Source organism: Sus scrofa, chromosome 1 (genome assembly GCF_000003025.6).
Source record: "Sus scrofa isolate TJ Tabasco breed Duroc chromosome 1, Sscrofa11.1, whole genome shotgun sequence".
Lineage (NCBI taxonomy): Eukaryota > Metazoa > Chordata > Mammalia > Artiodactyla > Suidae > Sus > Sus scrofa.
The window spans coordinates 131,004,393-131,032,044 of NC_010443.5; the positions used below are offsets into that span (position 1 = coordinate 131,004,393).

The 27,652-nt window shown below is 54.8% G+C and overlaps 1 protein-coding gene across 3 annotated transcripts; it reads left to right on the forward strand.

The window, feature by feature from the left end:
* On the forward strand, positions 1,016-27,472 carry PLCB2 (phospholipase C beta 2). 3 transcript variants are annotated; one of them, XM_021097762.1, is made up of 32 exons: positions 1,016-1,287; positions 6,845-6,922; positions 7,491-7,559; positions 8,584-8,724; positions 8,872-8,951; positions 9,035-9,088; positions 9,195-9,270; positions 13,181-13,281; positions 13,440-13,606; positions 13,698-13,844; positions 14,012-14,169; positions 14,445-14,527; positions 14,793-14,877; positions 15,456-15,618; positions 15,738-15,871; positions 15,994-16,090; positions 17,051-17,135; positions 17,277-17,401; positions 17,886-18,040; positions 18,564-18,728; positions 19,304-19,403; positions 20,039-20,143; positions 20,308-20,402; positions 20,543-20,618; positions 20,850-20,894; positions 21,016-21,247; positions 21,334-21,499; positions 21,612-21,688; positions 21,784-21,879; positions 22,409-22,466; positions 23,167-23,253; positions 23,570-27,472. In XM_021097762.1, exons 1-32 carry the CDS (start codon positions 1,204-1,206, stop codon positions 23,768-23,770), a joined length of 3,585 nt encoding a protein of 1,194 aa, XP_020953421.1. In that variant the 5' UTR covers positions 1,016-1,203; the 3' UTR covers positions 23,771-27,472. The 3 variants fall into 3 exon arrangements, with proteins under 3 accessions (XP_020953421.1, XP_020953432.1, XP_020953442.1); XM_021097773.1 differs by having other exon boundaries at positions 1,020-1,287; positions 20,853-20,894; positions 23,570-24,551; XM_021097783.1 differs by lacking the exon at positions 1,016-1,287 and adding an exon at positions 1,351-2,038 and having other exon boundaries at positions 23,570-24,238.

The window sequence follows — 27,652 nt, forward strand, 5'->3', positions numbered from 1 at the left end:
GTCTAGGTCTGGGGCAAGGGTCCTGAGGTTGTCAAGGGGTAGCACAAAGGTCCATGGTGGCACCTGGGGCAGAAAGCCAGGCCCTGAGAGGGGAAGGAAGTCTTGGGCAGAGCTCCAGGCTCCCCCAGCTGAGTTAAGGGCGATAAGAGCAGGTTAGGCAAGAGGAAGTGGGCTTGGCTGAGCGGGGCTATGGGCTCCCGGGGCCTAGGCCGGAGCAGTGTCAGGGCCATATACCCTGAGCAGCACCCACCAGCCTGAGCAGAGGCTTCTATAAGCAGCCCTTGAGCCCCAAGTGTTCTCCTTGTCAGGTCCCAGTCCAGGGCAGAGGAGGGATCTGGCAGGAGAGCGCAGGGGAGGCTGGTGGCCTAGGGTTGCTCAAAGTGGCTGTATGTGGAGTGGTGGCTGGTCAGTGAGGTTCCAGGCCTCAGCCTAGACCAGAGGACCCAGGGGATGAGAGTCAGGTGTGCTGAGTGAGGGGCACATTGCCTCACTTGCACCTCATTTTCATGCGGAGGAAGTATTGAGAAAGAGGAGCTGGGTGTTCAGCAAACTTTGCTTATTCAAAACACCAATCCCGGCTGGACCCTGCCCCACCCTCAACTCCCACCTCCAGGGTGACCCCAGCCTCCCCTGCCTCTGGGAGGGACCTCTGTGCTCTGGACCCCACCTCTGTGGGGGTCCCTTCCCCTGGTGAGCTCCTTGCTTCCTCCCCTCTGTGTTCACCTGGACAACAGCATCCCTACTTGGACCCCTGCCCCCCTATCTAACTGAGGGGGATGGCTCTTGGGACAGAGAGGCCCCTGCTCCAGGACGACTGGGCCTCATGACTTGCCTCTCAGTCTAGAAGAGCCGAGAAGGAAGCCCTGAGCAGGAAGTGCTGAGGCACCGGGTGAGGGCGGGGGTTTTAAGGAGGGGGAGCCCAGCCTCCCTGGGCAGGAGCAGTGACCACAGCCCCCCCAGTGCAGGGGGGCGGGATGAGGCTGATTTAAAAGCCAGATGGGCCTCTGGCCCAAGCGCAGCACTGTACCCAGCTACCTCCGGCCCGAGGGCTGTCAGGGCACCCAGACTTCCGGGTCTGCTGGGGGGTGGGGTGGGCGGGTAACATGTGAGCCCAGCTAGGCTCCCCTCCTGCCCGCCCTCCTTCTTCCCTTCCTCCTGTCCGCTGTGCCTGCCCAGCCTCTCCAAAGAGGGACAGTTGGCACCATGTCTCTGCTCAACCCCGTCCTGCTGCCCCCCAAGGTGAAGGCCTATCTGAGCCAAGGGGAGCGCTTCATCAAATGGGATGATGTGAGTGGGGCCTGGCTGGGGGCTGCTGGGGCGTGGGGGTGGCAGGTGGGCAGGCTGCTAGGAGCTTTGCCAGGGGACTGGGCTAGTTTATGTCTGCCAGGATTCAGGTGCCTGTGTGGCTTGGCCAGGTAGCTGATACAACTGCCCAGATAAACAAATCTGTGGGTGAGGGCCTGTGCCCCGAGTGGCCACCACCATGGCCCAGGCTCTGCATCTGGATGTGGGAAAAGGATGGCTTCCCAGGTGATCACAGGAGGAAGTTTCTTTGGATGGGGGTCTGTCCTTCTCCAAAGCGCTCAAGAAGAGTAGTGTTTGTTGCTCCCATGCTTAGTGGTGGTGGGAGAAAAGTGTGTCCCGAGCTGAGGTGGCACCAGAGACTGAGGTGAGCCAGACCCCTTCTCCCAGGACTGACATCCCAGTCTTGCCCCAGTGGGATGCCTGGGACTGGAATCCTCATCCCTCCCTACCCACTCCCCGGGAGGCCCCGCTCTCTCCCAGCTGCTGTGGGGCAGCCACAAAAGGACAGTGAACCCCAAGTCAGAACTGGAGGTTCTGCCCCCAGGGGCCTGGGAGGGAACCTATAGACTTCTGCTTCCGCTGACACCCTCCTGTCTGTAGGGAAGGGGGAAGCCATGCTTTGCCCTGTACCTGTCTCCACCGCGTCTGCTCCTTCCCAGACTGGGCCTGCTGCCCAGCCTCTGGTCCTCCTGGGCCCTGAAAATGTGTTGCCACAGGCCAGGGATTCTCCTAGGCAAGTGAGGGGAAAATATGGGGCCCTGCTTCAGGGAGGGGAGGCTGCTGGGCTGGCCCAGTGTGAGAGTCTGAGCCAGCTGGTCCCAGGAAGGGAATCTAATGGCCGTGGGGGAGAAGGAAGGGCCCCTAGGACTGGGCCCTCCTCCTCACAGGTGGGATGAGGGGGCTCTGGGTCTACGAATTAAGGCCTTCTGGGCTGGGCTAAACTGAGTAATCTGGTTGCTATGACTACAGGGAGGCTCTCTGCTTCTCTGGGAGTGGTGCGGTCACTGGCATGGTAGAACCCTGGCCCACGAGGCTGTGGACTGAGGGAAGTGGCTCAGAATGAAAAGTGAAGTGGCCTCTCTCGGTTCCTCTGGGAAGTGTGTATAACATGACTGTGTAGAGGGTCAGTAAGGATGGTGATAGGCTATGCGGCCTTCTCTGCAAGTCCCCATCTGTGTACCTGGCTGGCTGCTGTCTTCCCCAAGGCAGAGTACCATAGGGTCCTGGATCCTGACTCCCAGGAGCAGGGATCACCCAGTTGCAGAACATGTGCAGATGGGGCTTAGCTCTCAGACTACCTCCCACCCAGTTGGCAGATGAGCTGGGTAGTGGATAAGCATGATGCATGGGATGTGCTCAGCTCCCAACTTCATTTTGTGTCCCAGGGCCCTTTTACAAGGTATCCTGTGGGAGAAGCTCTCCTATGTTCTGTGGAAGGAAACAGAGCTGGTCATGAGACACTCCATTTGCTCTTGGGGAAAAGACTAGAAAAGCCTCTGGACACTTCTCCTCACAAAGCCCAGTCTTATTTCAGAAACTAGTTCTAGGATTTCCTGTTGTGGGGCAGTTGGTGTAACCAACCCGACTAGTATCCATGAGGATGTGGGTTCGATCCCTGGCCTCACTGAGTGGGTTAAGGATGTGGCATTGCCATGAGCTGTGATTTTTTTTAAAGAAAATTTATTTATTTATTTATTTATTTAGGCTTTTTAGGGCTACACCTGCAGCATATGGAAGTTCCCAGTCTATGGGTTGAATCAGAGCTGTAGCGGCAGGTCTATACCATAGTCATAGCAATGCTAGATCCTTAACCCATTAAGTGGGGCCAGGGATTGAACCCTCATCCTCATGGATGCTAGTTGGATTTGTTACCACTGAGCCACAACTGGAAGTCCCAGTGAGCTGTGGTTTAAGTCGCAGATGAGGCTTGGATCTGGCATTGTGTGGCCCTAAAAAGAAGAAAAAAAAGAAAATAGTTCTAACTCAAAACTCCAACTGTAATTTAGAATGACATCTCCTGTGCCCCTCCCTCTAAGAATGTTGTCAGGTAGGCTCCAGGCCCCCTGGAAAGGCCGGTGGGAAGATTTCCCTGCACCTCCTCTAGGGAAGGGTGCAGGGAGGGATAGGGGTACCAAATTTCTTAACTGAGCAGGGGCTTTCATAAACCAGGCCTAACAGAAGGGTAAGGCTTCTTCTTCCTCCGGCACAGTTGTTTTGTTTTGATTTTTCCTTTTTAGGGCCACACCCTTGACACATGGAAGTTCCCAGGCTAGGGTCAAATCAGAGCTGCGGCTGCTGGCCTACAACACAGCCACAGCAACGCCAGACCCAAGCCACAACACCAGATCTTTAACCCACTGAGTGAGGCCAGGGATTGAACCCACATCCTCATGGATGCTAGTCGGGCTCTTAACATACTGAAACTCCAGGCATACAATTTTTATTTTTTTCCTTTTCTTGGTCTTTTTGCCTTTTCTGGGGCTGCTCCTGCAGCATGTGGAGGTTCCCAGGCTAGGGGTCTAATAGGAACTGTAGCCGCAGGCCTATGCCAGAGCCACATCAACGCGGGATCCGAGCTGTGTCTGCGACCCACACCACAGCTCATGGCAACGCCGGATCCTGTCCCCTTCTCTCTCTCTTCTCCTTCTGGCACCCCTATAATACGGATGTTGGTGCATTTAACATTGTCCCAGAGTTCCCTGAGACTCTCTTCATTTTTTATCAATCTTTTTTCTCTTTTCTGTTCTGCATCTGTAATTTCTTCTAATCTGTCCTCCACCTCGCTTATTCGTTCTTCTGCCTCCTGTATTCTGCTGTTAGCTGCTTCTAGTGAGTTTTTTATTTCAATTATTGTATTTTGCATCTCTTCTTGTTTAAGTTTTATATCTTGTATCTCTTTGGTTAGTGTTTCCTGTAAGTTATCCATCTTTGCCTCCAGTTTATTTCCAATGTCTTGCATCATCTTCAGCATTGACAATCTAAAGTCTTTTTCCTTGAGGCTGAGAATCTCCTCATTGCTTAGCTGATTTTCTGGGGTTTTTCCTTTCTCCCTCATCTGAGTTGTTGTTCTCTGTCTTTTCATTTTTATAGGTTTTTGGTGTGGTGACCTTTTTATAGATAATAGAACTGTAGCCTCTCTTACTTCTGGTGTCTGCCCCCCTTGTGGCTGAAGTTGGTATGGGGGGCTTGCTGTAGGCTTCCTGATGGGAGGGGCTGATGCCTGCCCACTGGTAGGTGGAGCCGATTCTAATCCCTCTGGTGGGTGGGGCTTAGTCTCTGGATGGGATTAGGGGCTGCTGTGTGCCTGAGGCTCTTTAGGTAGCCAGTTTACTGAGGGGTGGGGCTGTGATCCCACCTGGATTGTTGTTTGCCCTGGGGCTTCTCAGCAGCTGACCGACTGTTGGGGCCAGATTTTCCCAAAATGGCCACCTCCAGAGAAAGGCATGCTGCTGAATATTCCTGAGAGCTTTGCCTTCAATGTCCTTCCCTCACAACAAGCCACATTCACCCCTGTTTTCCCATGATGTCCTCCAAGAACTGCAGTCAGGTTTGACCCAGGTTCCTGTGGAGACCTCGCTCTGCCCTGGGACCTAGTGCGCGTGAAAGTCTATGTGCGCCTTTTAAGAATGGGGTCTCCGTTTCCCCCAGTCCTGTGGAGCTCCTGCACACAAGCCCCACTGGCCTTCAATGCCAGATGCTCCAGGGGCTCTTTCTCCCAGTGACAGATCCCAGCATGTGAGGGTTTGATGTGGGGCTCAGAACTCTCACTCTGAGAGAGGTGAGTCTCTGTGAGCCAGTTAGTTTTCAGTCTCTGGAGCTTCCCACCCGGGAGGTATGGGGTTGTTTATATCATGAAATCACCCCTCCTACCTGTGGATGTGGCCTTCACTTTTTCTTCTGGAGTAGGGTATGGGTTTCCGGTCCATTTGGGTGGAGATTGCTCAGTCTTTAGTTGTGAAATTTGTTGTTTTTAGGAGAGAAGTTGAGCTCCAGTCCTTCTATTCCGCCATCTTAATCCCGTCCAACACGCGCAACGCCAGATCCTTAACCCACTGAGCAAGGCTAGGGATCGAACCAGCAACCTCGTGGTTCCTAGTCGGATTCGTTAACCACTGAGCCACGATGGGAACTCCTCAAGGCACACATTTTTGAGGCTTCTTAGGAGACCCTCCCCCTTAGCTGGGGAATCTCTTACTCAGGGTCCTCCTTCCATCTTGCTTCTGGGAGGTCACTTGCAATTACTTCTTCGGCCCCTCAGAATCCAGTTTCTGCCTTCGGCTTCCTGTTGCTCTGGACTCTCTGCCCCTCTTTCCCGTGGGTCCACTCTGGACCCAGGAGATACTCATGGCTTCCCTGCCCCATAGGCTCTGGGAGTTAGGGCTCACGTAGCACACCAGCACCTCTGTCTCCGACAGTCAATCTGTCCCCAGTGTTACCTGGGCAGGAGTCAGATTCCAGTCTATTACACTCCACACCTGCAAGGAGTGACAAAAGCTTTCCAAGGGCAGCCTTAAGGTAAGGGGTCAGGTACCCCAAGCCTCCCTGGACGGGGCAGGAGGGAGGATGAAGCTCAGAACACAGCTTTCTCCAAAATTAAACTCCTGTCAGTGTTCTCTTTCCCTTGTTCCCTAACCACCCCTGATCTGAGAACCTTTTTCTGGACCAACTCCTTTGCCAGTTCTTCATTTGGTCTGGTTTGGTGTGCAGCAACTACCATGCCTACACCACCAGGAAACCCCAAAATTCAATTTTAATAGCTTGTTGTTCATACACACAGACCTTTAAAATAAAAGGTAGCCTGTGTGCTCTGAGTGGAGCAGGAATTCAGAAGCAAGGTCATTCTTCATTCCCTTGCTCTTTCAGCAAACATGGGGGCACAGAGTCACAGCCTAGTACAGGCTTGTTTCCTCAGAGCCCCTGGGGATTTCCAGAAGGGGCTTCTAGATCTGAGAACCGGCCCTCACTCCCTTGTTATAGCACATTTCAGGAAAGGCTCTTCAGAAGCTGGTCTTTAACAGTATTTTAGGCAGGCAGGGTTGGGTGCTTAGGTTGGGAGGTAGGAAGGCACTTGGGACAGGTGGGTGGGTGGGGTGGGCACGGTTCCTGGAGGGGAGGACTGGGCAGAGGGGAAGCCAGCCTGCTGCAAAGGAGCTGTTGGGCTCTCCTGGGCTGGGGGCAGGGAAGGGTACAGACTCTTGGAGAGGGACATTCTGCCCCTTTGGCTGAAGGCCTTGAAAACAGGGTAATGTCGGGGCCAAGACCCTTCTTGGGGTCTAGAAGGAGAACCTCTTTTTGGGATTTAGAGGGGGAACTCTCTTCTCTTCCAGAAATGTCATTTCCAATTCTCTACCTCTCCCCACCCCTGGTTCTGAGCTTTAAAGACTCATATTCAGCCCTTAGCTCTGGAAAACAAAGGGAAATGCCTGCAGATTCCCAGGATGGCCGCCTCCTAGGCAGATGGTGAGCTCTGAAACTCCTGGTCTGGACCAGGAAAGCTCGACCTGAAGTCAGAGCAGGGAGCTGAGACTTCTCTCCGTAGGAAACAACAATAGCCTCCCCGGTTATCCTCCGTGTGGACCCCAAGGGCTACTACTTATACTGGACGTATCAGAGTAAGGTGAGGCAGCCTGAGCACCTGCTGATCCATGGAGTCCAAGCAGTTTCCTAGTGTTGCAGGGGTGGAGGCGTGGACGCTGAGTATAGGATGACCTGGAAGGGTGACTCTGGGGAAGAGGCTGTTTGCTTTGGGCTGGAGGATGCATTAAGTCCAACCATGCCTCAGGCTCAGATGCTCTAGCCTTTGCAGCCCTAGGAGAGAGAGAGAAAAGATAAAGAGCAGCTGCTGAAGGCTGGGGTTAAACTTGAGGGCTCCCAAGAGATCAGAGAAGGGCCGAGACACCTGGGCAGGGGGGAGGGGGAGCCGGGGAGAGTCCAGGAAGGTGGAGGGGAGGCTGGAGGTCATGGGCCCTGAGTAACTCAGAGTGGCCAAGGTAGGAAGGGACAAGGGTCACTATGGGGGGTGGGGATTGCTGGGAAAGGAATGTTAGGGTCTGGGAGGCCCCACACAGCTTTGGCATCTAGAGAGGGCAGCTGGCCAAGATGTGAATGTGTGTGAAGCTCCCTCCTCCCTGCTCTTAGTTCTTGACCTGCCATCTCTGTCCACCTCCCACCTGTGCTCCCACCAGGAGATGGAGTTTCTGGATATCACCAGCATCCGGGACACCCGCTTTGGGAAGTTTGCCAAGATGCCCAAGGTAAGTGGGCCCAGCAGCAGCCCAGGCTCAGAGGGGTCACCAGCTCTGCAGGGCTGAGGCAGGAGTCCCTGTGGGGATGGGGAGCCCAACCTCTGGAGGGTCCCTGGTTGAGCAGAGGGTCTTCCTCTGAGCTGAGGAAGCAGCATACCTGCCCCTGGGCTTGCTGGGGCTGTAGTATCAGGACACACAGTGAATGGACAGGTTTCAGGGCCAGCTCCTGCCCCTAGAGCACCCCAGGCAGTCTGTGAGGTGTTGCCTGCATTCTACAACCCCCACCCCCACCCCCTGCCTTCCTGACTGGTTTGCCTATATTTGCATTATGCTGGTAGGAAAATTGGAGGAAGCAGGATTCCTTGAGACTGGGGACTAAGAATCTGGCTTCAGGGGTTTCCTGGTGGCTCAGCAGATTAAGGATCTGGCATTGTCACTGATGTGGCTCTGGTTCCAACTATAGCAGGGTTTCCAGCTCTGGCCTGGGAACTTCTGTATGTTGTGTGTGAGGCCAAAAACAATAAAAGAGTTCTTGCCATGGCTCAACAGTAACGAACCTAACTTGTATCCATGAGGATGTAGATTCAATCCCTGGCCTTGCTCAGTGGGTTAAGGATCTGGTGTTGCCGTGAGCTCTGGTGTAGGTCACAGGCACAGCTTGGATCCTGCGTTGCTGTGGCTGTGGTGTAGGCTTGCATCTGTAGCTCCAATTTGATCCTTAGCCCGGGAACTTCCATATACCACAGGTGTGGCCCTAAAAAAGACAAAAAATAAAAAAATAAAATAAAGAACAAAAAACAAAAACAAAAAAATCTGTCTTCAAATGAAAAATGGCAATCAAAATACTGGGTTAATCCCTCCCTGTGGGCCTCTCCCTGCCCACCCCAGCTCCTGGGTGCTGAGGCCGGTGGCTCCTGAGCTGGGCAGGGATGGGATGCCACCCCAGTGGGCCATATTTCAAGCGGCTGAGAGGGAAAGACAGGGGGCAGGGACAGGGGCACACCTCTGACCCTCACATCACCACTTGCTGCAGAGCCAGAAGCTCCGAGAAGTCTTCAACATGGACTTTCCCGACAACAGCTTCCTGCTGAAGACACTGACTGTGGTGTCCGGCCCAGACATGGTGGACCTCACCTTCCATAACTTCGTCTCCTACAAGGAGAATGTGGGCAAGGTGCCTCAGGGGCAGCTGGCCTGGGGCTGGGCACTTGGGAGAGCCTGGACCTCCTCAGAGGCAGGCCTGGGCCGCGAGGTGGTGGGGGCATCTCGTGGTGGTGGTGGGGGCGGGGGGTGCTGACTGCTGTGCTCTGGGGTCCTGCAGGCCTGGGCTGAAGATGTCCTGGCTCTGGCCAAGCATCCGCTCACAGCCAACGCCTGCCGTAGCACCTTCCTGGACAAGATGTAAGTGCCTGCCAGCCTGGCCTTAGCCTGTGGGGCTAAGGGTGCCAGCCCTGGGCCTTGACGGGCTGCTTTCTGCCCATCAGCCTGGTGAAGCTCAGGATGCAGCTCAACCCTGAAGGGAAGATTCCTGTGAAGAAGTGAGTCTCCCCTGCTCCCTCCCCACATGGCCTCCGAGCTCCCCAAAGCCTTCGCTCCCCAGGCCTCACCCTTCTCTTTGCCTGGTGCCTTTCTCTGCTTCTTCAGTTTTTTCCAGATGTTTCCTGCTGACCGCAAGCGGGTGGAAGCTGCTCTCAGCGCCTGCCACCTCCCCAAAGGCAAGGTGAGTGGTTCCCCCACTACCCAGCCCATCCCCAGAATTCTCCTTCTCACAGGAGCTGCCTCTGACTAGGGGGCAACCTGGGTGCGTCTGGGGGGTGGGGGACAGGAAGGACAGTACTGTCCCAGCCAGAGAGCCCAAAAAGCCAGTTAATCCCAGGGACTAAACACCCAAACACCCACCACAGTAGTGGCCTAAGCAGCTGCAATGACAACGCCAGATCCATAACCCATTGCACCACAAGAGAACACCTTCTTTTCTTTTCCCTTAAGTAATTGATTTTTAATTACAAGTTATATGCAGGGTCAGCCCATGAGGTGCCTTATGTGAATGACACAAAGGAGCCCTCTGGGAGTTCCTTGGTGGCTCTGGGGGCTACTATGGCATGGGTTTGATCCCTGGCCTGGGAACTTCTGTGAACCACGAATGCAGCCAAAGGGAAAAAAGCACCCTCTGGGCAGATGCAGCCTTGAGCCAGGGTTTCTGTCTGGCCAGGAGTAGATCTCAGCCCCCTGTCCTCCCTTGGCCTTTGTATAGAGCACCACATGCACCCCATGGGGACTGTCCTCTTGGTAGGAATTTGGAACATTGTAAGTAAATAAAACTAAGACCTCATTGATCACCTGTCCACATGAATCCTAGCAGGAATACTTCCCCCACAATTAGCTCCAAGGACCTGGTGACTTCTTGGTGTAATCAGTCTCAGGGGATGCAAGCATGGGGCTGGGGACAAGGTGGAAACAGGCTCCTGCTGAAGACACCACTTGCTACACTCCTTTTCTCGAGAGTTCCCACCTTAGCTAAGGCCTCCTTACTGATCAGTTCTGTGCCCCAGTAGGGGCCACTGAGCCATCTTTGCTTGGAGCTGATGGGTCCAATTTCTTGTCTAGCTCTCCTGCTCAGAGCCTCTGCTCCAAACTAAGACTGATATTGGCCTTTCAGAGCTATCCTGAAAAACATTTGATGGGCTTTTCTGGAAGAGAATGCAAAAATACAGAATCCCTGAATGCTACCTGTCTACGTTCTGTTTCTATACATTTGTCTCTTTTGGGAGTTCCCTAGTGGCCGAGTGGTTAAGGATCCAGCAGCATTGTCACTGCTGTGGCATGGGTTTGATCCCTGGCCCCAGGAACTTCCGCAAGCCCTGGGTGTGGCCAAACAAAAATTTGTCTTGGAGTTCCCATCGTGGCTCAGTGGTTAACAAATCCGACCAGGAACCATGAAGTTGCGGGTTCGATCCCTGGCCTTGCTCAGTCGGTTAAAGATCCGGCATTGCCGTGAGCTGTGGTGTAGGTTGCAGACGCGGCTCGGATCCTGCGTTGCTGTGGCTCTGGTGTAGGCCGGATTTGACCCCTAGCCTGGGAACCTCCATATGCCACGGGAGCGGCCCAAGAAATGGCAAAAAAAAAAAAAAATTTGTCTATTCTGGACATTTCATGTAAATGGAATTATATAATACAATCTCTGATGTCAGGCTTCATTCATTTAGCACCATGTTTTCATCTATGTTATAGCATGCATGAGTACTCTATACCTTTTGATTGTGGAATAACTTAATTGTAAGGATATACTAGATTTTGCTTAACTATTCACCAATTGGTGGACATTGAGTTGTTTCCACTTTTTGGCTATTATGAATAATGCTGCTATGAATGATTTTGTCTGGACATAGGTTTTCAAGTCACTTGGATACAAATCTAGAGTTGGAATTGTTGGGTCATATAGTAACTTTGTGCTTAACATTTTTGAGGAAACGCCAAACTGTTTTCCAAAGGGACTATACCATTTTATAATCCCACCAGTGTTGAGGGTTCCAACTTATCCACATCTGCACTAACACTTGTTCATATTTGCCTTTGGCTTTTTGTTGTTGGCTTTAGTCACTCTGTGATTGTGAAGTGGTAGCTCATTGTGGTTTTGATTCGCATTTCCTATGACTAATGATGTAGAGCATCTCTTCATGTGCTTATCGGTCATTTGCATATCTTCTCTGGAGAAATATTTATTCAAATCCACTGCCCATCTTTTTTTTTTTTTTTTTTGTCTTTTTGTCTTTTTGTTGTTGTTGTTGCTATTTCTTGGGCCACTCCCGCGGCATATGGAGGTTCCCAGGCTAGGGGTCGAATCGGAGCTGTAGCCACCGGCCTACGCCAGAGCCACAGCAACGCGGGATCCGAGCCACGTCTGCAACCTACACCACAGCTCACAGCAACGCCGGATCTTTAACCCACTGAGCGAGGGCAGGGACCGAACCCGCAACCTCATGGTTCCTAGTCGGATTCGTTAACCACTGCGCCACGACGGGAACTCCAACTGCCCATCTTTCAATTGAGTTGTCTTACTGTGCAATTGTCCATTATTGGATATATGATTTGCAAGTATTTCTTCCCATTCTGTGGGTTGTCTTTTTTTTTTTTAATTACTCAATGAATTGATTACATTTATAGTTGTACATTATCATCACAATCCAATTTTATAGGATCTCTATCCCACAACCCCAGCGCATCCCCCCCACTCCCCAAACTGTCTTCTTTGGAAAATAAGTTTTTCAAAGTCTGTGAGTCAGTATCTGTTCTGCAAAGAAGTTCATTGTGTCCTTTTTTCAGATTCCACATGTCCGTGAAAGTATTTGATGTTGGTGTTTCATTGTATGGCTGACTTCACTTAGCATGATAATTTCTAGGTCCATCCATGTTGCTAAAAATGCTGGTATTTCGTTCCTTTTAATGGCTGAGTAATAGTGTGGGTTGTCTTTTTACTTTTACTTTCTTTTTAAGAATTTTTTTTTTTTTTAACAGCTGCACCTGCAGCATATGAAGGTTCCCAGGCTAAGGGTTGAATTGGAGCTGTAGCTGCCAGCCTACGCCAGAGCGACAGCAACATGGGATCCAAGCTGCAACTGCAACCTACACCACAGCTCACAGCAACGCTGGATCCTCAACTGGATCCACTGAGTGAGACCAAGGATTGAACCTGCATCCTCATGGATACTACTCAGATTTGTTTCCGCTGAGCCACAAGGGGAACTCCCTTTTTATTTTCTTGATGGTGTCCTTTGGAATACCAAAATTTTTAATTTGGGTGAAGTCCAATCTATTTTTTTGTTACTGTTCCTTGTACTGTCTCTATTTCCAACTTTTGTTGTTGAATTGTCTATTTCTCCCTTCAGCTCTGTCAGTCTTTTTTTTTTTTTTTTTTTTTTTTTTTTGTCTTTTTGCCTTTTCTAGGGCTGCACCCAAGCATATGGAGGTCCCCAGGCTAGGGGTCTAACTGGAGCTGTAGCCACCCGACTATGCCACAGCCACAGCAACGCTGGATCCAAGCTGCGCCTGCAACCTACACCACAGCTCATGGCAATGACAGATCCTTAACCCACTGAGCGAGGCCAGGGATCAAACCTGCAATCTCATGGTTTCTAGTCGGATTAGTTAACCACTGAGCCACAATGGGAACTCCAGTTCTGTCAGTCTTGCTTCATGCATCATGAGGTTCTGTTTTCAGATGCCATTGTCTGTATTTGAATTGCTTTTTTTTGAAAACTTATCCTCCCCTTAAAAAGAAAATGGTAGCTCACTTTTCTAGCAAATAGCACTGCTTGCTTCTGATCTCTTTACCTCCCCGTCCTGGTCACTCTTAGTTCAAATTCTGTCCCAGGCAAGGGACTAGCCAGTGTCAATTCAGAGTCAAAGCAAACCAGCTAAGATGCTCTCTGCTCAGCAACTAGGGCCTTGAAAAGTGAGGGCTCAGGTGCCCAAATTGCTCTTCCATCTGACCTAAGCCCTCCCTCTCCCCAGACCCCCATGCACAGGGCTGGGCCTTGTTTGTGGCTCTTAGTACTGAGAAGCTGGGGTGGGGGGTGGTGGGGGTGGCAGAGGAGGTCCTCAGGTGACTCTCTATCCCCCTCGTCCCCCAGAATGATGCCATCAATCCCGAGGACTTCCCAGAATCCGTCTATAGGAGTTTCCTCATGAGCCTCTGTCCTCGGCCTGAAATAGACGAGATCTTCACTTCCTAGTGAGCTTCTTGGGCTGGGCTTGGAGAAGGGGTGGTGGCTAAAATTCCCAATCTGCCATGCTGACATCTGGGTGGTGTCACTGGAGAAGGGGTTTGTCTGAGCCACCCCTGGCCTAGGGGACATAGAGGGGACCTGTGCCCTTTTCTCTGGCCTGCAGCCACTCCAAGGCCAAACCCTACATGACCAAGGAACACCTGACCAAATTCATCAACCAGAAACAGCGCGACTCCAGGCTGAACTCCCTACTGTTTCCGCCAGCGCGGCCTGACCAGGTGCAGGGCCTCATCGACAAGTACGAACCCAGCGGCATCAACGTGCAGAGGGGTGAGGACCCAGGGAACCTCTAACCGCCCCCAAGGTCCTCTCCCGTCCCAGCAGCTGGGCTGTGGCCCTGACAACCACCCTTGTCCCCCAGGCCAGCTGTCCCCCGAGGGCATGGTGTGGTTTCTCTGTGGGCCAGAGAACAGCGTGCTGGTCCAGGACAAGCTGCTGCTGCATCAGGACATGACGCAGCCACTCAACCATTACTTCATCAACTCGTCACACAACACCTACCTGACAGGTGGGCTCTGGAGACCTCACTGTCCACCTCTCCTTTTATGGTGGCAGTTCCTGTGCCCTGACTCTCCTACAGGGGCTGCCCACAGGACAGCCTAGGACGGAGGGGGGCGGGGGAGAGCTGGACTGCCCCGAGTGAAGCCCCTACCCCTCTCTCTTCCTCTGGCTCAGCTGGCCAGTTCTCAGGCCTTTCCTCGGCCGAGATGTACCGCCAGGTGCTGCTGGCTGGCTGCCGCTGCGTGGAGCTGGACTGTTGGAAGGGAAAGCCCCCTGATGAGGAGCCCATTATCACTCACGGCTTCACCATGACCACAGACATCTATTTCAAGGTGACACTTGGCATGTGGAGGCTGGTGGCAGTGGCACAAGGGAAGGGCCCTAGGACATGAGCCTTCTGGGGTTGGGGGGAGTGAAGCCAGAGCAGAGGGATGTCTGGGAGGCCTTGGACCGGTGTGGGGACCAGAGGGATGCAGAGACAGGAGGCCAACAGTGACCCTCTAATTTCTATGTGTGTGTTGAGACTGGGGAGTGGACAAGGGTGCCCCTGGGGGAGGGGAAGCTGGGAGCACTGCCTGCCTCTCCATGGGGTCCTCCTCTTCTCCAGGAAGCAATCGAAGCTATTGCAGAGAGTGCCTTTAAGACCTCCCCTTATCCGGTCATCCTGTCATTTGAAAACCACGTGGACTCGTGCGTATCCAGGCCATCCAGCCTCACTTGCCACCTGGTCCCCATCTCCTGCCTGTAGCTGCCCTCCCCACAACTGTCCCCATCCAGCCATGCCTTCCAGCGCTCTCCCAGGTCTCAACAAAACTTCCTTGGGACCCCAGGCGCTCCTGTGTTCCTGCCTCCCCAACTTCCTGAGCCCCTGATCTGGGTCATCAGGGGGCACAAAAAGGTGGACAAGAGGGTGAGGTGGAGCTGCTGAACCCCACCCTGCTTCTGCTCCCTGCAGACCCCGCCAACAGGCGAAGATGGCCGAGTACTGCCGGACGCTATTTGGGGATATGCTGCTCACAGAGCCCCTGGAAAAGTTCCCAGTGAGTGGATTTCACTGTAGGACACTGGGGCCTGAGGGCTGGGGAACAGTGCAGGGTGCTGGGTTAAGGAGGCAGGTGTCCTCAGAGGATGTTTGGGTTCATTTGGGAAGGTTATGGGGCTGGGATCCTGTCATCTACCATGTCAGGCACTGTGCTGGGCTTAGGAGCTATGGTAGTGACACAGGAGCAGTCCCCAGCCCTCAGATGGCTTACCTTCTCATGGGGAGGCACAGTAACTAGGACATTACCGCCTGTGGCTGCTGTGGGAATCCTTGGAGAGTCCAGATCTAGTCTTTGAGATCACGGAAGGCTTCCTGGAGGAGGTGTTGGCTGGGCTGAAATCTGAGGGAGGCACTGGATTTATCTTGGTGAGCGTGGAGAAAGGGTGGTCTAGGCAGGTGGAGTAGGTGCTGGGATAAGTTGGGTCAGGCAGGGTTTAGCCCACCAGGTGGGAATGATGAGAGGCAAGGCTGGAGAAGCAGGCAAGGGGCAGAGGAGCGCAGCTTGGAGTCAAGGAGCTTAGGCTACACCCTGAAGGTGAGGAGATGGTGCTGAGGACCCTCTCTTCCCTCCTGCAGCTGAAACCAGGTATCCCCCTGCCCAGCCCTGAGGATCTCCGGGGTAAGATCCTCATCAAGAACAAGAAGAACCAGTTCTCTGGCCCCACGGACCCCAGCAAGGAGCCGGGTGGGGAGGCTGAGGGTGGCGGTCCACCCAGTGCCCCTGTGGGTGAGGACACGGGTGAGTGAACTGGAGAGAAATGGGTGTGAGGGAGCACCTGGAATGGGAGGGAGGGGCTGGGTCTGGAGGGGAGGGCTGGCCTTGTGCAGGATCTCAACACCACCCACCCCCACCCCCAGTGCTGATGGAGCCCTGTGTGGCAGCGTGGGCTGGTGAGGAAGGGGCTGAGCTGGAGGAGGAGGTGGACGAGGAAGAGGAGGAGGAGTCGGGAAACCTGGATGAGGAAGGGATAAAGAAGATGCAGTCAGATGAGGTGCGTGGGAAGCCCCGAGTTCCTCCTGCTGGCTCCACCGGAGAGCCCTCCAGGTGGGGGTGGGGGCTGGGCTCCTGGGCTCGGTACTGGTCTCTTCTCCACACTGCCGTCCTCATCCCCAGGGCACAGCGGGCCTGGAAGTGACGGCTTATGAGGAGATGTCCAGCCTTGTCAATTACATCCAGCCCACCAAGTTCATCTCCTTTGAGTTCTCTGCCCGTGAGTTAACATGGGGTGGTGGGAAGCTGGAGGTTAGGCTAGATTCAGGAGAGGGCTCTTAGGAAGCATGGCCTGACACCAGAGCAGCCTGATGGGTAGGGGTAAAAGCAAGAGTGGGGGGGCGCATCCTGCCTTGGGCTGGGGGCGCTGTCTATAAACACCCAGCAGAGGAGCCAGGCAAAGGGCTTGTTTAAGTGGTGGTGGCTCCTAGTGTCCTGTCCCTGTACTGAGGACTTGGCACCGAGCAGAATGCTCTGGAGTGTGTCAGTGCCAGGAAGGCCATTTACGACAGGCTACCTCAGCCGGGCTGCCTGGGGCTCCACCTGCAGGTTCTGCAGCTGCCAGGGCAGGAGGACTCCTGGGACAAGTGAAAGGCAACAAGATCAGCCAGTACACATCTGCCCCCTGTCCTCTCCCCTGAGTTCACCCATGCTGTTTACCTTATCCTCTCCAGGCACACACATGGCGAGTTCCTCGTACCCTCTGCACACCCCCAACATGAACACCTCTTTCTGCGTGACACTGGATCCCTACTCCTGAATCCCCAGCCTGAACTCCCTCCTGTGCCCACCCATGGCCTGTGCCACCTGCACCACCTTTGCTGTGTGCCTCTTACCCCTCCCCCCACTCCTCTGTACATCACAGCATGTTCCTGACCCCCAGGCTCTTCCCCATGTGTTCCCCACACCCTCTGTGTCCACCCAGGGCGTGCACCCCACCCACCAGGACACCCCACCCTATGCATACCCCCCCGGGCATGCCCTCTACCCCCAGCACACGTTGTTACTCACAGAAATCTGCACCTTCCCTGGCCTGGGGTTGGCCCCTCAACCCTCAGGCCTCAGTGGACACACTGGGTTGGAGGTATCTCTGTGCTGGACGGAGACATCAAAGGGGAGGGCAGGTCCGAGGGAGAGGAAAGCCTGACGCAGACTCCCTTTTCTCTTTTCCTGCCCCCAGAGAAGAACCGAAGTTATGTCATCTCCTCCTTCACAGAGCTCAAGGCCTACGACCTGCTCTCCAAGGCCTCAGTGCAGTTCGTGGAGTATCCTTGAGGCCTCAGTAGCCAGGATCCCTGCTTGGGTGGAGGGAAGGAGACTGCCTGGGTCTGGGCTCATGACAGGGGGTGGGTGTCTGTGGATGCTCCCCGTGCAGGTGGTCCCTAGGCTCCTATATACTGTGGCAGCTACAACAAGCGCCAAATGAGCCGCATCTACCCCAAGGGCACCCGCATGGACTCCTCCAACTACATGCCCCAGATGTTCTGGAATGCTGGTTGCCAGATGGTTGCCCTCAACTTCCAGACGATGGGTGAGGGCACGCTCAGGCTCTTGAGAACCTTCCCCTACTCCTCTCACCTTTACCCTAGCCCAGGGGAGGGGGGTCTTTAGAATAGACCGGGATGTCTGATGTTCCTTTGGGCTCTGGGCGCACGTGCAGGTGAGCAAGCGTTTAGGGATATAAGTGTGTCTCACGTGCCTATGTGACTGCATGTACATGAGTCTGTAGGTGGAGACATCAGTGCTGACCTGAGGGGGGTCTGTGGTGACACCTGCTCCACTGGCCTTGCCTGCCACCATGGGCTTGAGGTCTGGTCGCGGCTTTGCTCCTGCTGACTCCAGGGTGCAGGCCCATCCTGAGAGATGAGACCCTAAAGGACTAGGCTGGGACATGAGAAACCCTCATCTTCATGGTGCGCCCAACCTCCCCCTTCACAAGACGGGAAAGGCTGGGAAGAAAGGCTGTGTGCAGACCCAGAGCCAGGCCCCCTCCCTGAATGCCCTTGTTCCCCCAGACCTGCCCATGCAGCAGAACATGGCGCTCTTTGAGTTCAACGGGCAGAGCGGCTACCTCCTCAAGCATGAGTTCATGCGTCGGCTGGACAAGCAGTTCAACCCCTTCTCGGTGGACCGCATCGATGTGGTGGTGGCCACCACCCTTTCTATTACGGCAAGGCCCCGAGGTGGACAAGTGGCCTGGAGGGCTGGGGTCTTGAGGAGAAAGACACAGGAGCTCCATCGCTCCATTCCCAACCCCCTCCTCGATATCTTGGAAACTTCAGCCCCAGCCAGTTTGTGCAGTAGCAAGTTGCCTTGGAAACTGCCTCCTCCTCAGCACTGGAGGCTGCCTCTTGGTCCCCATGGAAACCAAGGGGAAGCGCTGAGGCTGGGGTGGGGGAGGGGAGAAGAGTGGGCAGAGTAGGGCAGCCAGAGCCCCAGGCCCTGGGGGAGGGCCTGTGCCTTGCTCACTGGGGAGGCCCACACCTGTTCCCTGAATGCTGGAAGCACCCCGGTGCCAGAGCTTAGCTGTAACTTCAAGCCACACAGTCTCTATTCCATGGCCAGAGTTGAATAGAGCTCTTCACAGTACCCAAGATTGGATGGTTCCACTAGCGGAGCTGGAGGCCCTAAGTTCTGGAGAGTGGCCTGGGCGGGGAAGCTGATATTAGCCTGCCATGGGCCCCCACCTCCAGGTGATATCTGGGCAGTTCCTGTCAGAACGCAGTGTGCGCACCTATGTGGAAGTGGAGCTGTTTGGCCTGCCTGGGGACCCCAAGAGGCGCTATCGCACCAAGCTGTCACCCAGTACCAACTCCATCAATCCCGTCTGGAAGGAGGAGCCCTTTGTCTTTGAGAAGGTGGGGGAGTGGTTAGGGTAGAGCAGGAGTTGAGATCTATCCCTGGTTCTTGGTCTCTCCTTGTAGAAGAGGAAATACATAAAAGAGTTTTTTGATCCTCCCTTTCTCTCTAAACCTCACCTATGCCCTCCTGTTTCAAGAGTCCAAAACCCAAGCTTATAGAAATTTACTCTGTGGGCAGGTTTTGTGTGTATACACATGTGTGTATGTGCATGCCTGTTCATGTTTACAATCAGAGGCAGAAATTTGAACTCCTAGACCAGAGAGCAGGGTCCCATGGAATCAGGGGGTCTTGGCCCCACTGGATACTTTTGGCAAAGCTGCCAAGGGCTGTCTCCATCAGGCCCCCTTGGAGCCCTGGGTAGCATATTCATCCCTCTGCTCTATGTGGACCAGCCATGGCATGAGCTGTGAGGATGTCTATGTGTGAGGCTTAGAGTGGGCCCTCCATCCTCACCAAGTCTGGTAACAACTGCCATGTTCTCACACTGACTCTAGGTTTCTGGAGGCAGAGAGTGGGCCAGCTTGGACACCCTCTCCCCTCTCCAGCTTGTCCCATCTTGAACTCTCCCCAGATCTTGATGCCCGAGCTGGCTTCCCTCAGGGTGGCTGTGATGGAGGAAGGCAACAAGTTTCTTGGACATCGCATCATTCCTGTCAATGCCTTGAATTCTGGTAAAGATAGGGGTCCTTCTTTGCTGTTCCCAGTGGGTCTAAGACCAAGGCCAGCATCAGGATCCTATCCAAAGGGTGGGGCAGCTTCAGGGAGGTGGCCTTCTCATGTTATCACCCCTAGAAAGCAGGGCAGGAACCGTACCTCTCCAAGAAACTGACAGAGGTGGACTCTGCCCACCTAACAGAATGTAATTTTCTGTAACTACTGGGGCAGTTTCCCAAGTAGCTAACATTTACTGGGCACTTAAAATGCTTTAAGGAAAAAAAAAAGGAGTTTCCTTGTGGTGCATTGGGTTAAGGGTCTGGGATCATCACCCCAGAGCTTCAGGTTGATGCTGCGGCACAGGTTCAATCCCCAGCTGGGGAATTTCCACATGCCATGGGTGCCGAAAAAAAAAAAAAATGCTTGCAGGGCTTAAAACATTCTCCCTTAATCCTAACAATAATCGCACAAGGTAGACACTACTATCCCATTTCACAGATGAAGAAAGTCTCAGAGATTTAAAGTAAGCCTGCCCAATATTGCACAGCCAGGAACCAGACCAAAGTCAGAAGTGTTGCATACTGGGCTCCTGGTGAGCAGGGCTGGGTGGCACTGGGCTCTGGCTCACTGCCCATCTGGTCACATCCCACAGGATACCACCACATGTGCCTGCACAGCGAAAGCAACATGCCCCTCACCATGCCTGCACTCTTTGTCTTCCTGGAGATGAAGGACTATGTACCTGACACCTGGGCAGGTAGGAGGCACATGGAATGCGGGGAGCCCCAGGCTCTCCATTTCCCCTCCTCTCTCCTCAAGCTGGCCTCCAGAGGGGGACAGGACAGGCTATCCTGGGTAGGTGAGCATGGTGGAGGCTCCCAGGTACATCTTACCAGGCCCACGATGTTCCTGTGTACCTAGATCTCACGGTGGCCCTCGCCAATCCCATCAAGTTCTTCAATGCCCATGATAAGAAGGCTGTGAAACTCAAGGAAGCCATGGGAGGTCTACCTGAGGTCTGTGTTGTAAGGTCCACTGCCAGGGCCCCATGGGAGCTGTGTCCTCTTTGTGGGAAGATGACAGAGGGGGAGGAGTCTAGGGCTCAGGGAGAGAGGCTGTTGTTGGAGTCACCTTCCTAACCTTCTCCCCTCCACAGAATCCCTTCCCTCTCGGGAGTCCGGTTGCCCGCCAGGTCAATGGGGCATTGGCCCCAACGAGCAACGGGTCAGCAGGTATGCACTGCGGGGTCTTCCCACCTACCCGAAGGGTCTCGACTTCTCTGCTGCACCCATAGGCACATCCCAGCCTGGCGGCAGATCTTTAAAACAAAGATGTTCACCGGGGGAAGGAAAGCCTCTGTGTGAAGCCTCGGGCTGGGGCAGTGCACTGCAGGGGGGGCGCCGAGGAAGACCCGAGCCGGGGGTCCGCAAAGCACCTGAGAACCCCACCTTTGGCTCTTGCAGCAGCTGGGGCCAAGGCCAGCGAAGAGGTCACCAAAGAAGCTGCGGGTAAGGCCTGCTGAGACCCAGAGATGTTGGGGTCAGGCCTGGGGAGGGTCCGGGACACCGGGGTCGGGGTGGGGGTGGGGGTGCCCCTGGGCAGCAGCGCGCCTCACCCCGGCCCCCACAGAGCCGCGGACCGCCAGCCTGGAGGAGCTGCGGGAGCTGAAGGGCGTCGTGAAGCTGCAGCGGCGGCACGAGAAGGAGCTTCGGGAGCTGGAGCGGCGCGGCGCGCGGCGCTGGGAGGAGCTGCTGCAGCGGGGCGCGGCACAGCTGGCCGAGCTCGCGCCGCCAGGTGCGGGGGGCGGCGGCGGGTGCCGTGGCCGCAAAGTCGTTCCGGGCAAGGGCTCCCGCAAGAAAAGGTAAGGGCGGCGGCGGCATCCTACACTCCGAGGCGAGCGCGCGGGCGTCCCTGGGCTTAGGGCCTGTTCCCATGTGGCCACCGCAGGACCCTGCCGGGCGAGGACACCGCCGGGTTGGAGCCGGCTGAGGGCCCGGAGGGCGCGGACGCGCGCCTGAGAGAGCTGAGAGAGAGGCTGGAGCAGGAGCTGCTACAGCAAGGAGAGGAGCAGTGCGAGTGCGTCCTGAAGCGCAAGGAGCAGCACGTGGCCGAGGTCTGGCGTTGGGGAGGGGAGGGAGAGACGGCCCAGACCAACCAACCCCACACGCTCCGCACAGCAAAAGTCTTCTCACTTAGCTTAGCCCGTCCTTCTTCCTCTCCCGCAGCAAATGACCAAGATGATGGAGCTGGCCAGAGAGAAACAGGCTGCAGAGCTGAAGACCCTCAAGGAGACCCTGGAGACGTATGCCTGCCTTCCTTCTACGCCTGCCTCTTAAACCTCCCAGGAGGGCCCGAGCAGCTGGAAACTTTTCCTGATGACCTGATGTTTCTCTGTAGTGACACCAAAGAGATGAAGAAAAAGCTGGAGGCCAAAAGGCTAGAGAGGATCCAGGCCATGATCAAGGTCACTACAGACAAAATGGCTCAGGAGAGGTGAGCTCTGGAGCGGAGGCGCAAGGCTCAAACTCCAGGCCCAGAGCTGAGCAGGAACCACTTCTGGTGGGAAGGGGCCACCCTGCAGGTGGATCCTGACTGGCTTCCCAGAGATGTCCCTGTCTCCTGGTTCCTGAAAGTTAGTTGTACTCTGTCACATCTGATCAGAGAATGTCCTCCTTAGGTGAAACACACATGCCAACCCTGCTTGAGCAGAGGAAAGTTTAAGGGAAAATCAAGCATGCAAAGTGGGAGGTGAAACCTTGGATCCGCTGATTCTCACATGCACTTTCCCATGCGTGCCTTGAAAAACAGTGTGTTCTTCAAGGGCCCCCAGTGGCTCCTCAGAGTCTCCTTGGGTCCCCATGTTTAGGCCTCTGGCTGGTTCCCAGACCAGACATAGATGCAGCCAGCCAAGGATGGCTCTATGATTGAGTTCCCATTTCACCTATACCCCATGGAGACTTTGTCTCACCCAGCTCTTCCCAGGGGCCTCCTGCCCTCTCTGAAACTCTGATCACCCCAACAGGTTGAAAAGAGAGATCAACAACTCCCACATCCAGGAGGTGGTGCAGGTCATCAAGCAGGTGGGTAAGAGCTGTGTCCTTCCCAAACACACACACTCTCTCTTTTTCAGAGGGAAGGGGTAGCCCCAGGCCTTTACTTTGCCCTTGGGAAATACACTGTCCTGAGTGGCCCCTGAAGCTAGGGATGGGGGAAGGCAGTGCAAGAGAAGGGCTGCTCCTAGGCCATTTGGGGTTCTGGCCTTTGTGTGGAGGTTGGGATACTAGCCTAAAGGAGTATGCCTTTGGCCAGCTGCCCTCAATGGAAATGATATGGGCTGGCTCCAGGAGGGCTGGGGGGAGGTTTTGATGGGGGGGGGTGGGATTAGGGTGGCTGGCTGGGTAAGAGGGGGCAAAGAGGCTTCCTGAGTCAGGCTTCCAGGGATTCAGAGAGGAAGGAAAGCCTTGCTGAGAATGGTGCTAAAGCTCCCTGGGGATTATTAACAACAATAACAGAGCTACCAGCCCCTGAGTCCTGACCCCGTGCAGGCAGGTGCTTCACATGAACTGGCTCACGTAATCCTACAAAAGCCAGCAAGACAAGTACTATTGTCCTCATTTTACAAAAAAAGAAAAAGAAAAGGAAAAAGAAAAAAAAAACCTGTTTAAAGGTTAAGGAATTTGCCTAAAGTCTTAACAGCTGGTTAACTGGGATTGTAGCTGGATTCTAACCCAGGTTGCCTGCCCATGCTGTCCTGAATCCTTGCTTCTCCCTCCCGCCCAGATGACAGAGAATCTGGAGAGGCATCAGGAGAAGCTAGAAGAGAAGCAGGCAGCCTGCCTGGAACAGATCCGAGATATGGAAAAGCAGGTGACAGCAGGGACCACTACCCTGGCCCACCTCCAAGGAGCTGCTGGTCAGGAGGTGGGAGAGGAACCACCCGCCTCTTCCCAGAGGGCCAGGGCTCTGGTTCCCTCCCTGGGGTCATGAGGCAGCTCTGTAGATCTCTTTGCTAGGTTGGCACACCCTCTCCTGAGAGGCCCCCTGATGGGCTCCACTACCCTCCACTCTGGTCTCCCGGGAGGTCTGAACAAACAAGTCATGTTCTGGTTCCACAGTCCAGGGGTGGGGTGAGTGGGCAGGTAGCCCCTCCTGAACCAGGGGGTGGTTCTTGCTGTCTCCACAGTTCCAGCAGGAGTTGCTGGCAGAGTACGAGGACAGGATGAAGGGTCTGGAGGCGGAAGTGAAGGAGTCAGTGAGGTCCTGCCTCAGGGCCTGCTTCCCCTGGGAGGAGGACAAGGCTGAGAGGCCCTGTGGGGTTCCCACAGAGCTGTGTGAGCAGGACCCACTCACGGAGAAGGCAGACACCCAGGAGCACCACCTCTGATACCCCCACCCCACTGGGACATTGTGCAAGAGCATTCATCTTTCTCTGGGATGTGGCTCCATCTCCCCTGGAGGAAAAGGCCCGGGCACACTGAGGCTGCAGGCAGCTGGGGCTCCCTTGGATGCCAGAGCCCCTTCCTCACAGCCAGGCTAAGGAGAAGGCAGGAACCAGATGTCATCTGGGGCCCACTTGGGGCCTAGGGGTCCTCTCAAGCTGAGCTCCTGCTCTTCATCTGAATAAGCATCATATTTGTTGAGGTCAAAAGAATATGGACTGGGAGTTCCCACTGTGACTCAGTGGTAATGAGCCCAACTAGTATCCATGAAGATGTGGGTTCAATCCCTGGCCTCACTCAGTGGGTTAAAGATACGGTGTTGCCGTGAGCTGTGGTGTAGGCTTACAGCTGCAGCACCAATTCGACCCCTAGCCTGGGAACTTCCTTATGCTGTGGGTGTAGCTCTAAAAAGCAAAAAAAAAAAAAAAAAAAAAAAAAAAAAAAAAAAAAAAAAAAAGAAGAATATGGACTGGGAGGCAGGAAATGGGGATCTCGCCCCACTTTGCCTTTCTGAGTGTGCCGTTCTGTGCTGAGCTTCCTCGCCTGGAGAGTTAGGCCTGAAGACCTGGAACCTTAACTCTAGCATCTGTAGTACAAGCATCTCTTGGTCCAAACTCCAAATCCTCCTGCTCTAAGGCAGGCAGCTCACCCCGGCTTCTTGACCCCATCACAGGCTTGCGATGAGTTGGCCTCCTTGTCAGCTGTGTGATACAGAGACTGACACTACCTTCCAGCTCCCTGAGGACAGTTGCTCCCGCAATGCATGTGGGATGGGAGGCTGTGATGGAAAAGCTGCCTCAGCTGAGCAGCCTGGGGCTGGGGGTGAGGGAAGAAGGATGCCTTTTGTGCTCTCTCAGGCCCAGAGCCTGACCCACCCCTTTTCCTAGACCTGGGGTTGGGGTGGGAGGTACTTCCCTACCTGTGCTCCCACTCAGGCTGCTTGACAAGGTCAGCACCATTTTCTCTCCTGACTTTATGAAGTTTATTTATTTTTGTCTTTCTTACTCCTACTAAAGAGCTCTGTCTCAAGATTTCCTGCCTAAACATGGCACCTGCTCTATAGCTAAGAAATGAGGGGCAACAGAGCAGAGTGCCCCCCCAACCATGAAGTGAGCTGGGGGAAAAAAATCCTTGAGAGCTGACTAGACTTGAGGTCCCTTCTAGAGCCCAGTGGAATGAGCCTGCCTCTGGGCTTGAAGAGGATTCACTTCCCCTCTGCCAGCCCTGAGGCCACAACCACTGGAAAATGATGTCACTCTTCCGGGCCATTCCCCACCACAAGTGGCCTTTTCTTGTCTCCACCCTCAGGGCTGAAGCAGAAGAGCCTCATGCAAAGGTGGCCCCACCCTTTTGGGGGAGTCACAAGGCTTCAGGCCACCTGCACCCCTTTAGGCAGACTTAAAGGGGCTGGATTCTCAGGCCCCTGTGGCAGTTATGGTTGACCCCAGCACGCACTGTAGAGAGGCTTCTGGGGAGCTGTTCACTGCATCTGTGGCGGCATGGTCCCAAATCCTAAAGGAGGACAGACACTGGCCTGGGAGAGGCTGGGTGGGGGTTGATTCTGGGAAGAGGTGGTTTTTTTTTTATCAGAGAGTTCTAGCAAATGCCATTAGCCCTGAGCACCTGGGCCTTCAGAAAATAAACAGGAGCTCCCTCCCCCATTCCTCTGGGATGCTAGCAGCCCCTGGATACAGGGTGAGGCTAGGGGACCTGCTCATTCACAGAAGTAAGGCCTGTCACTGATCAGCCTGCACGCAGCTGAGGGTGGGACACCTCCACCCCAGGGCAGTGCCCAGTCTTCAGTCCTCCAGCTGGGCACTCAGCTGCCCCGTCTCCTCCCAAGCCAGGGGTAGAGAGGGATGAGGACCCAGGCCTAGAGTAGCTCACTGACCTGGGCATGGGGGCATGAGCTAGTGCCAGCGCCAAATTGGCCCCACTGGGCAGCCCCTGGCTTTGGCCAGTGACTGCTCCAGGGGAGGCAAATGCCTTCCCTTCATCCTGTAGCCAGGCTGGGCAGGGTCTCTGGGCCTCCAGTTTGGAGCTGGGAAGCCCAGAATTCGGAAGGGGATGCAATCCTGCCTCTGGATTGCACAGCAGGCTGGGCTTCCTAGGAGGCCAGGGCAAACACCAACCTCCCTGCTGTCTGTCCCCTGGAAAAAGGTAGGGCGCCCCTGGGAAAATTCCATAGCCCTTGGGCCCTGGAAGTGAGTTAATCTCTGGCCGCAGGTGGTGTGCAGAGGAAGAGTTGATGCCCTCCCTCAGGGCGCTGGGGCAAGGGATGGGCACTGGGTTCTGTCCCCTGCTGCAGATTCTGTGGGGCTGGGGCCAGGTTCCCTATCCACTAAGTTTCACTTTTGCACAGAGAGCAGAGCCCCTACCCCCTTCCCAATCCCACCTGCCGACTCAGATGCGAGAGTCCCCTGCTGACTCACCCTCCCCTCTGCGCACCCCCCAACACCAGCTCTCTGGATCTCCCAGCCACGTGCCACCAGGCCCAACCCTGATGAGCTGGTGCAACGTGACAGGGTGAGGGGGCTGGTGACACTTGAGGAAGAAAGGAGGGGGCCGGGCGGGGCGGGTGGGGGTTGCTGCAGACAGAGTGACAGACTGCAGACCCAAGCCGCCTCTGGGGGGAGGCCCTTTTGCCAGCCCCGGGGCCTGCAGTGGGGGAGGCTCAGCAGGTGGGAGGGGAGGGGCGTGTGGAGTGCCTGCCTGCCCCCTGCCTGCCTCGGCTGCATCTCCTGTCAGCCTTCAGCTCTCTAAGCGACAGCTTCTAATTCCGGCTGTTGGTGCCTCTGTGCTCCGCAGCAGAGTCGCAGCTTTTTTTCATCTTTGCTATTTCTTTTCTGCTCAGAACATATTGAGCCCACAGGCAAGTCAGAGCAAAGGCTCCAGGGCCTGAGACCTGGCAATACCCCCTGCTCCCCACCCCCCCCACAGGTCAGCCAGGCCAGGACTGGGATGGCACTGCTAGCTGGAGCAACAGAAAGGGCTGCTCCTTCCAAAGAGGACCCTGCAAGAGGACCCAGCCTGGCACCCTCTTACAGACCAGGTCCTGCCCCAGCTCCTCTTCTTCCCTGCACTGTCTCTATCCGCCACAGAAAACAGGGACATCAGTGAGGCTGAGATGTCTCTGGGAGGCTCAGGGAGGAGGGGCATGGCTCTTTGGGACCAGTGCCCCCTTCCATGTTCCTGCTGCTTCTCTCCTCCACCTGGAGGTGTCACTGCCTGGCTTGTCAGGCTGGCCTGCCACACACAGATTCCTAGGGCGCCCCCTCCCCTAGCCCTGGAAACAGTAAGAAAGGAAGAAAGAAATTTCCTTCATGCTACAAAAAAGGGAAATTGAGTCACAAAAGAAAGAAAGCCTTCTCTTCTACTACCTGAGTAAACAGGGAGAACGTTTCTACATCCTTCCTGGAGTTGGAGAATCTATACCCATCCTGGGTGACACTGAGGAGGGACTTCCAGGTCTGGGAGTGGGATTGGGCTTTTTGAGCTCTGAAAAACTGTGCAGCTCTTTTCCTGACACTCTCCAGCTTGCTGTTGCGTGCAGTCAGCAGGGCTGGTGTTATGGGTTTCCTTTTGCAGATGAGAGAATGCAGGCCTGGAGCCACACTGCTAGTAAATTCCTTCAAACTAGGACTTAACTCTGCTGTCAAATACTGTGACCTTTCTGTGACACCATGAGAGAAAATCAACCAAAAGGAAAAAGGGGGGGGGTTCACGATGTACACACACAGGCATCCATCACATGCTCCCCCCAGGAAAGAGAGGAGGGGGAGCCCCTGCTCCATGTTGGCATCCCTGGAGCCAGGGAGCTGGAGAGA

Coding starts and splice junctions, on each gene's coding strand:
- PLCB2 (XM_021097762.1), top strand. CDS start 1,204: ATGTCTCTGCTCAACCCCGTCCTGCTGCCCCCCAAGGTGAAGGCCTAT. Junction 18,041..18,563: donor CCACCACCCTTTCTATTACG/GCAAGGCCCCGA, acceptor CCCCACCTCCAG/GTGATATCTGGGCAGTTCCT. Junction 23,254..23,569: donor TCCGAGATATGGAAAAGCAG/GTGACAGCAGGG, acceptor CTGTCTCCACAG/TTCCAGCAGGAGTTGCTGGC.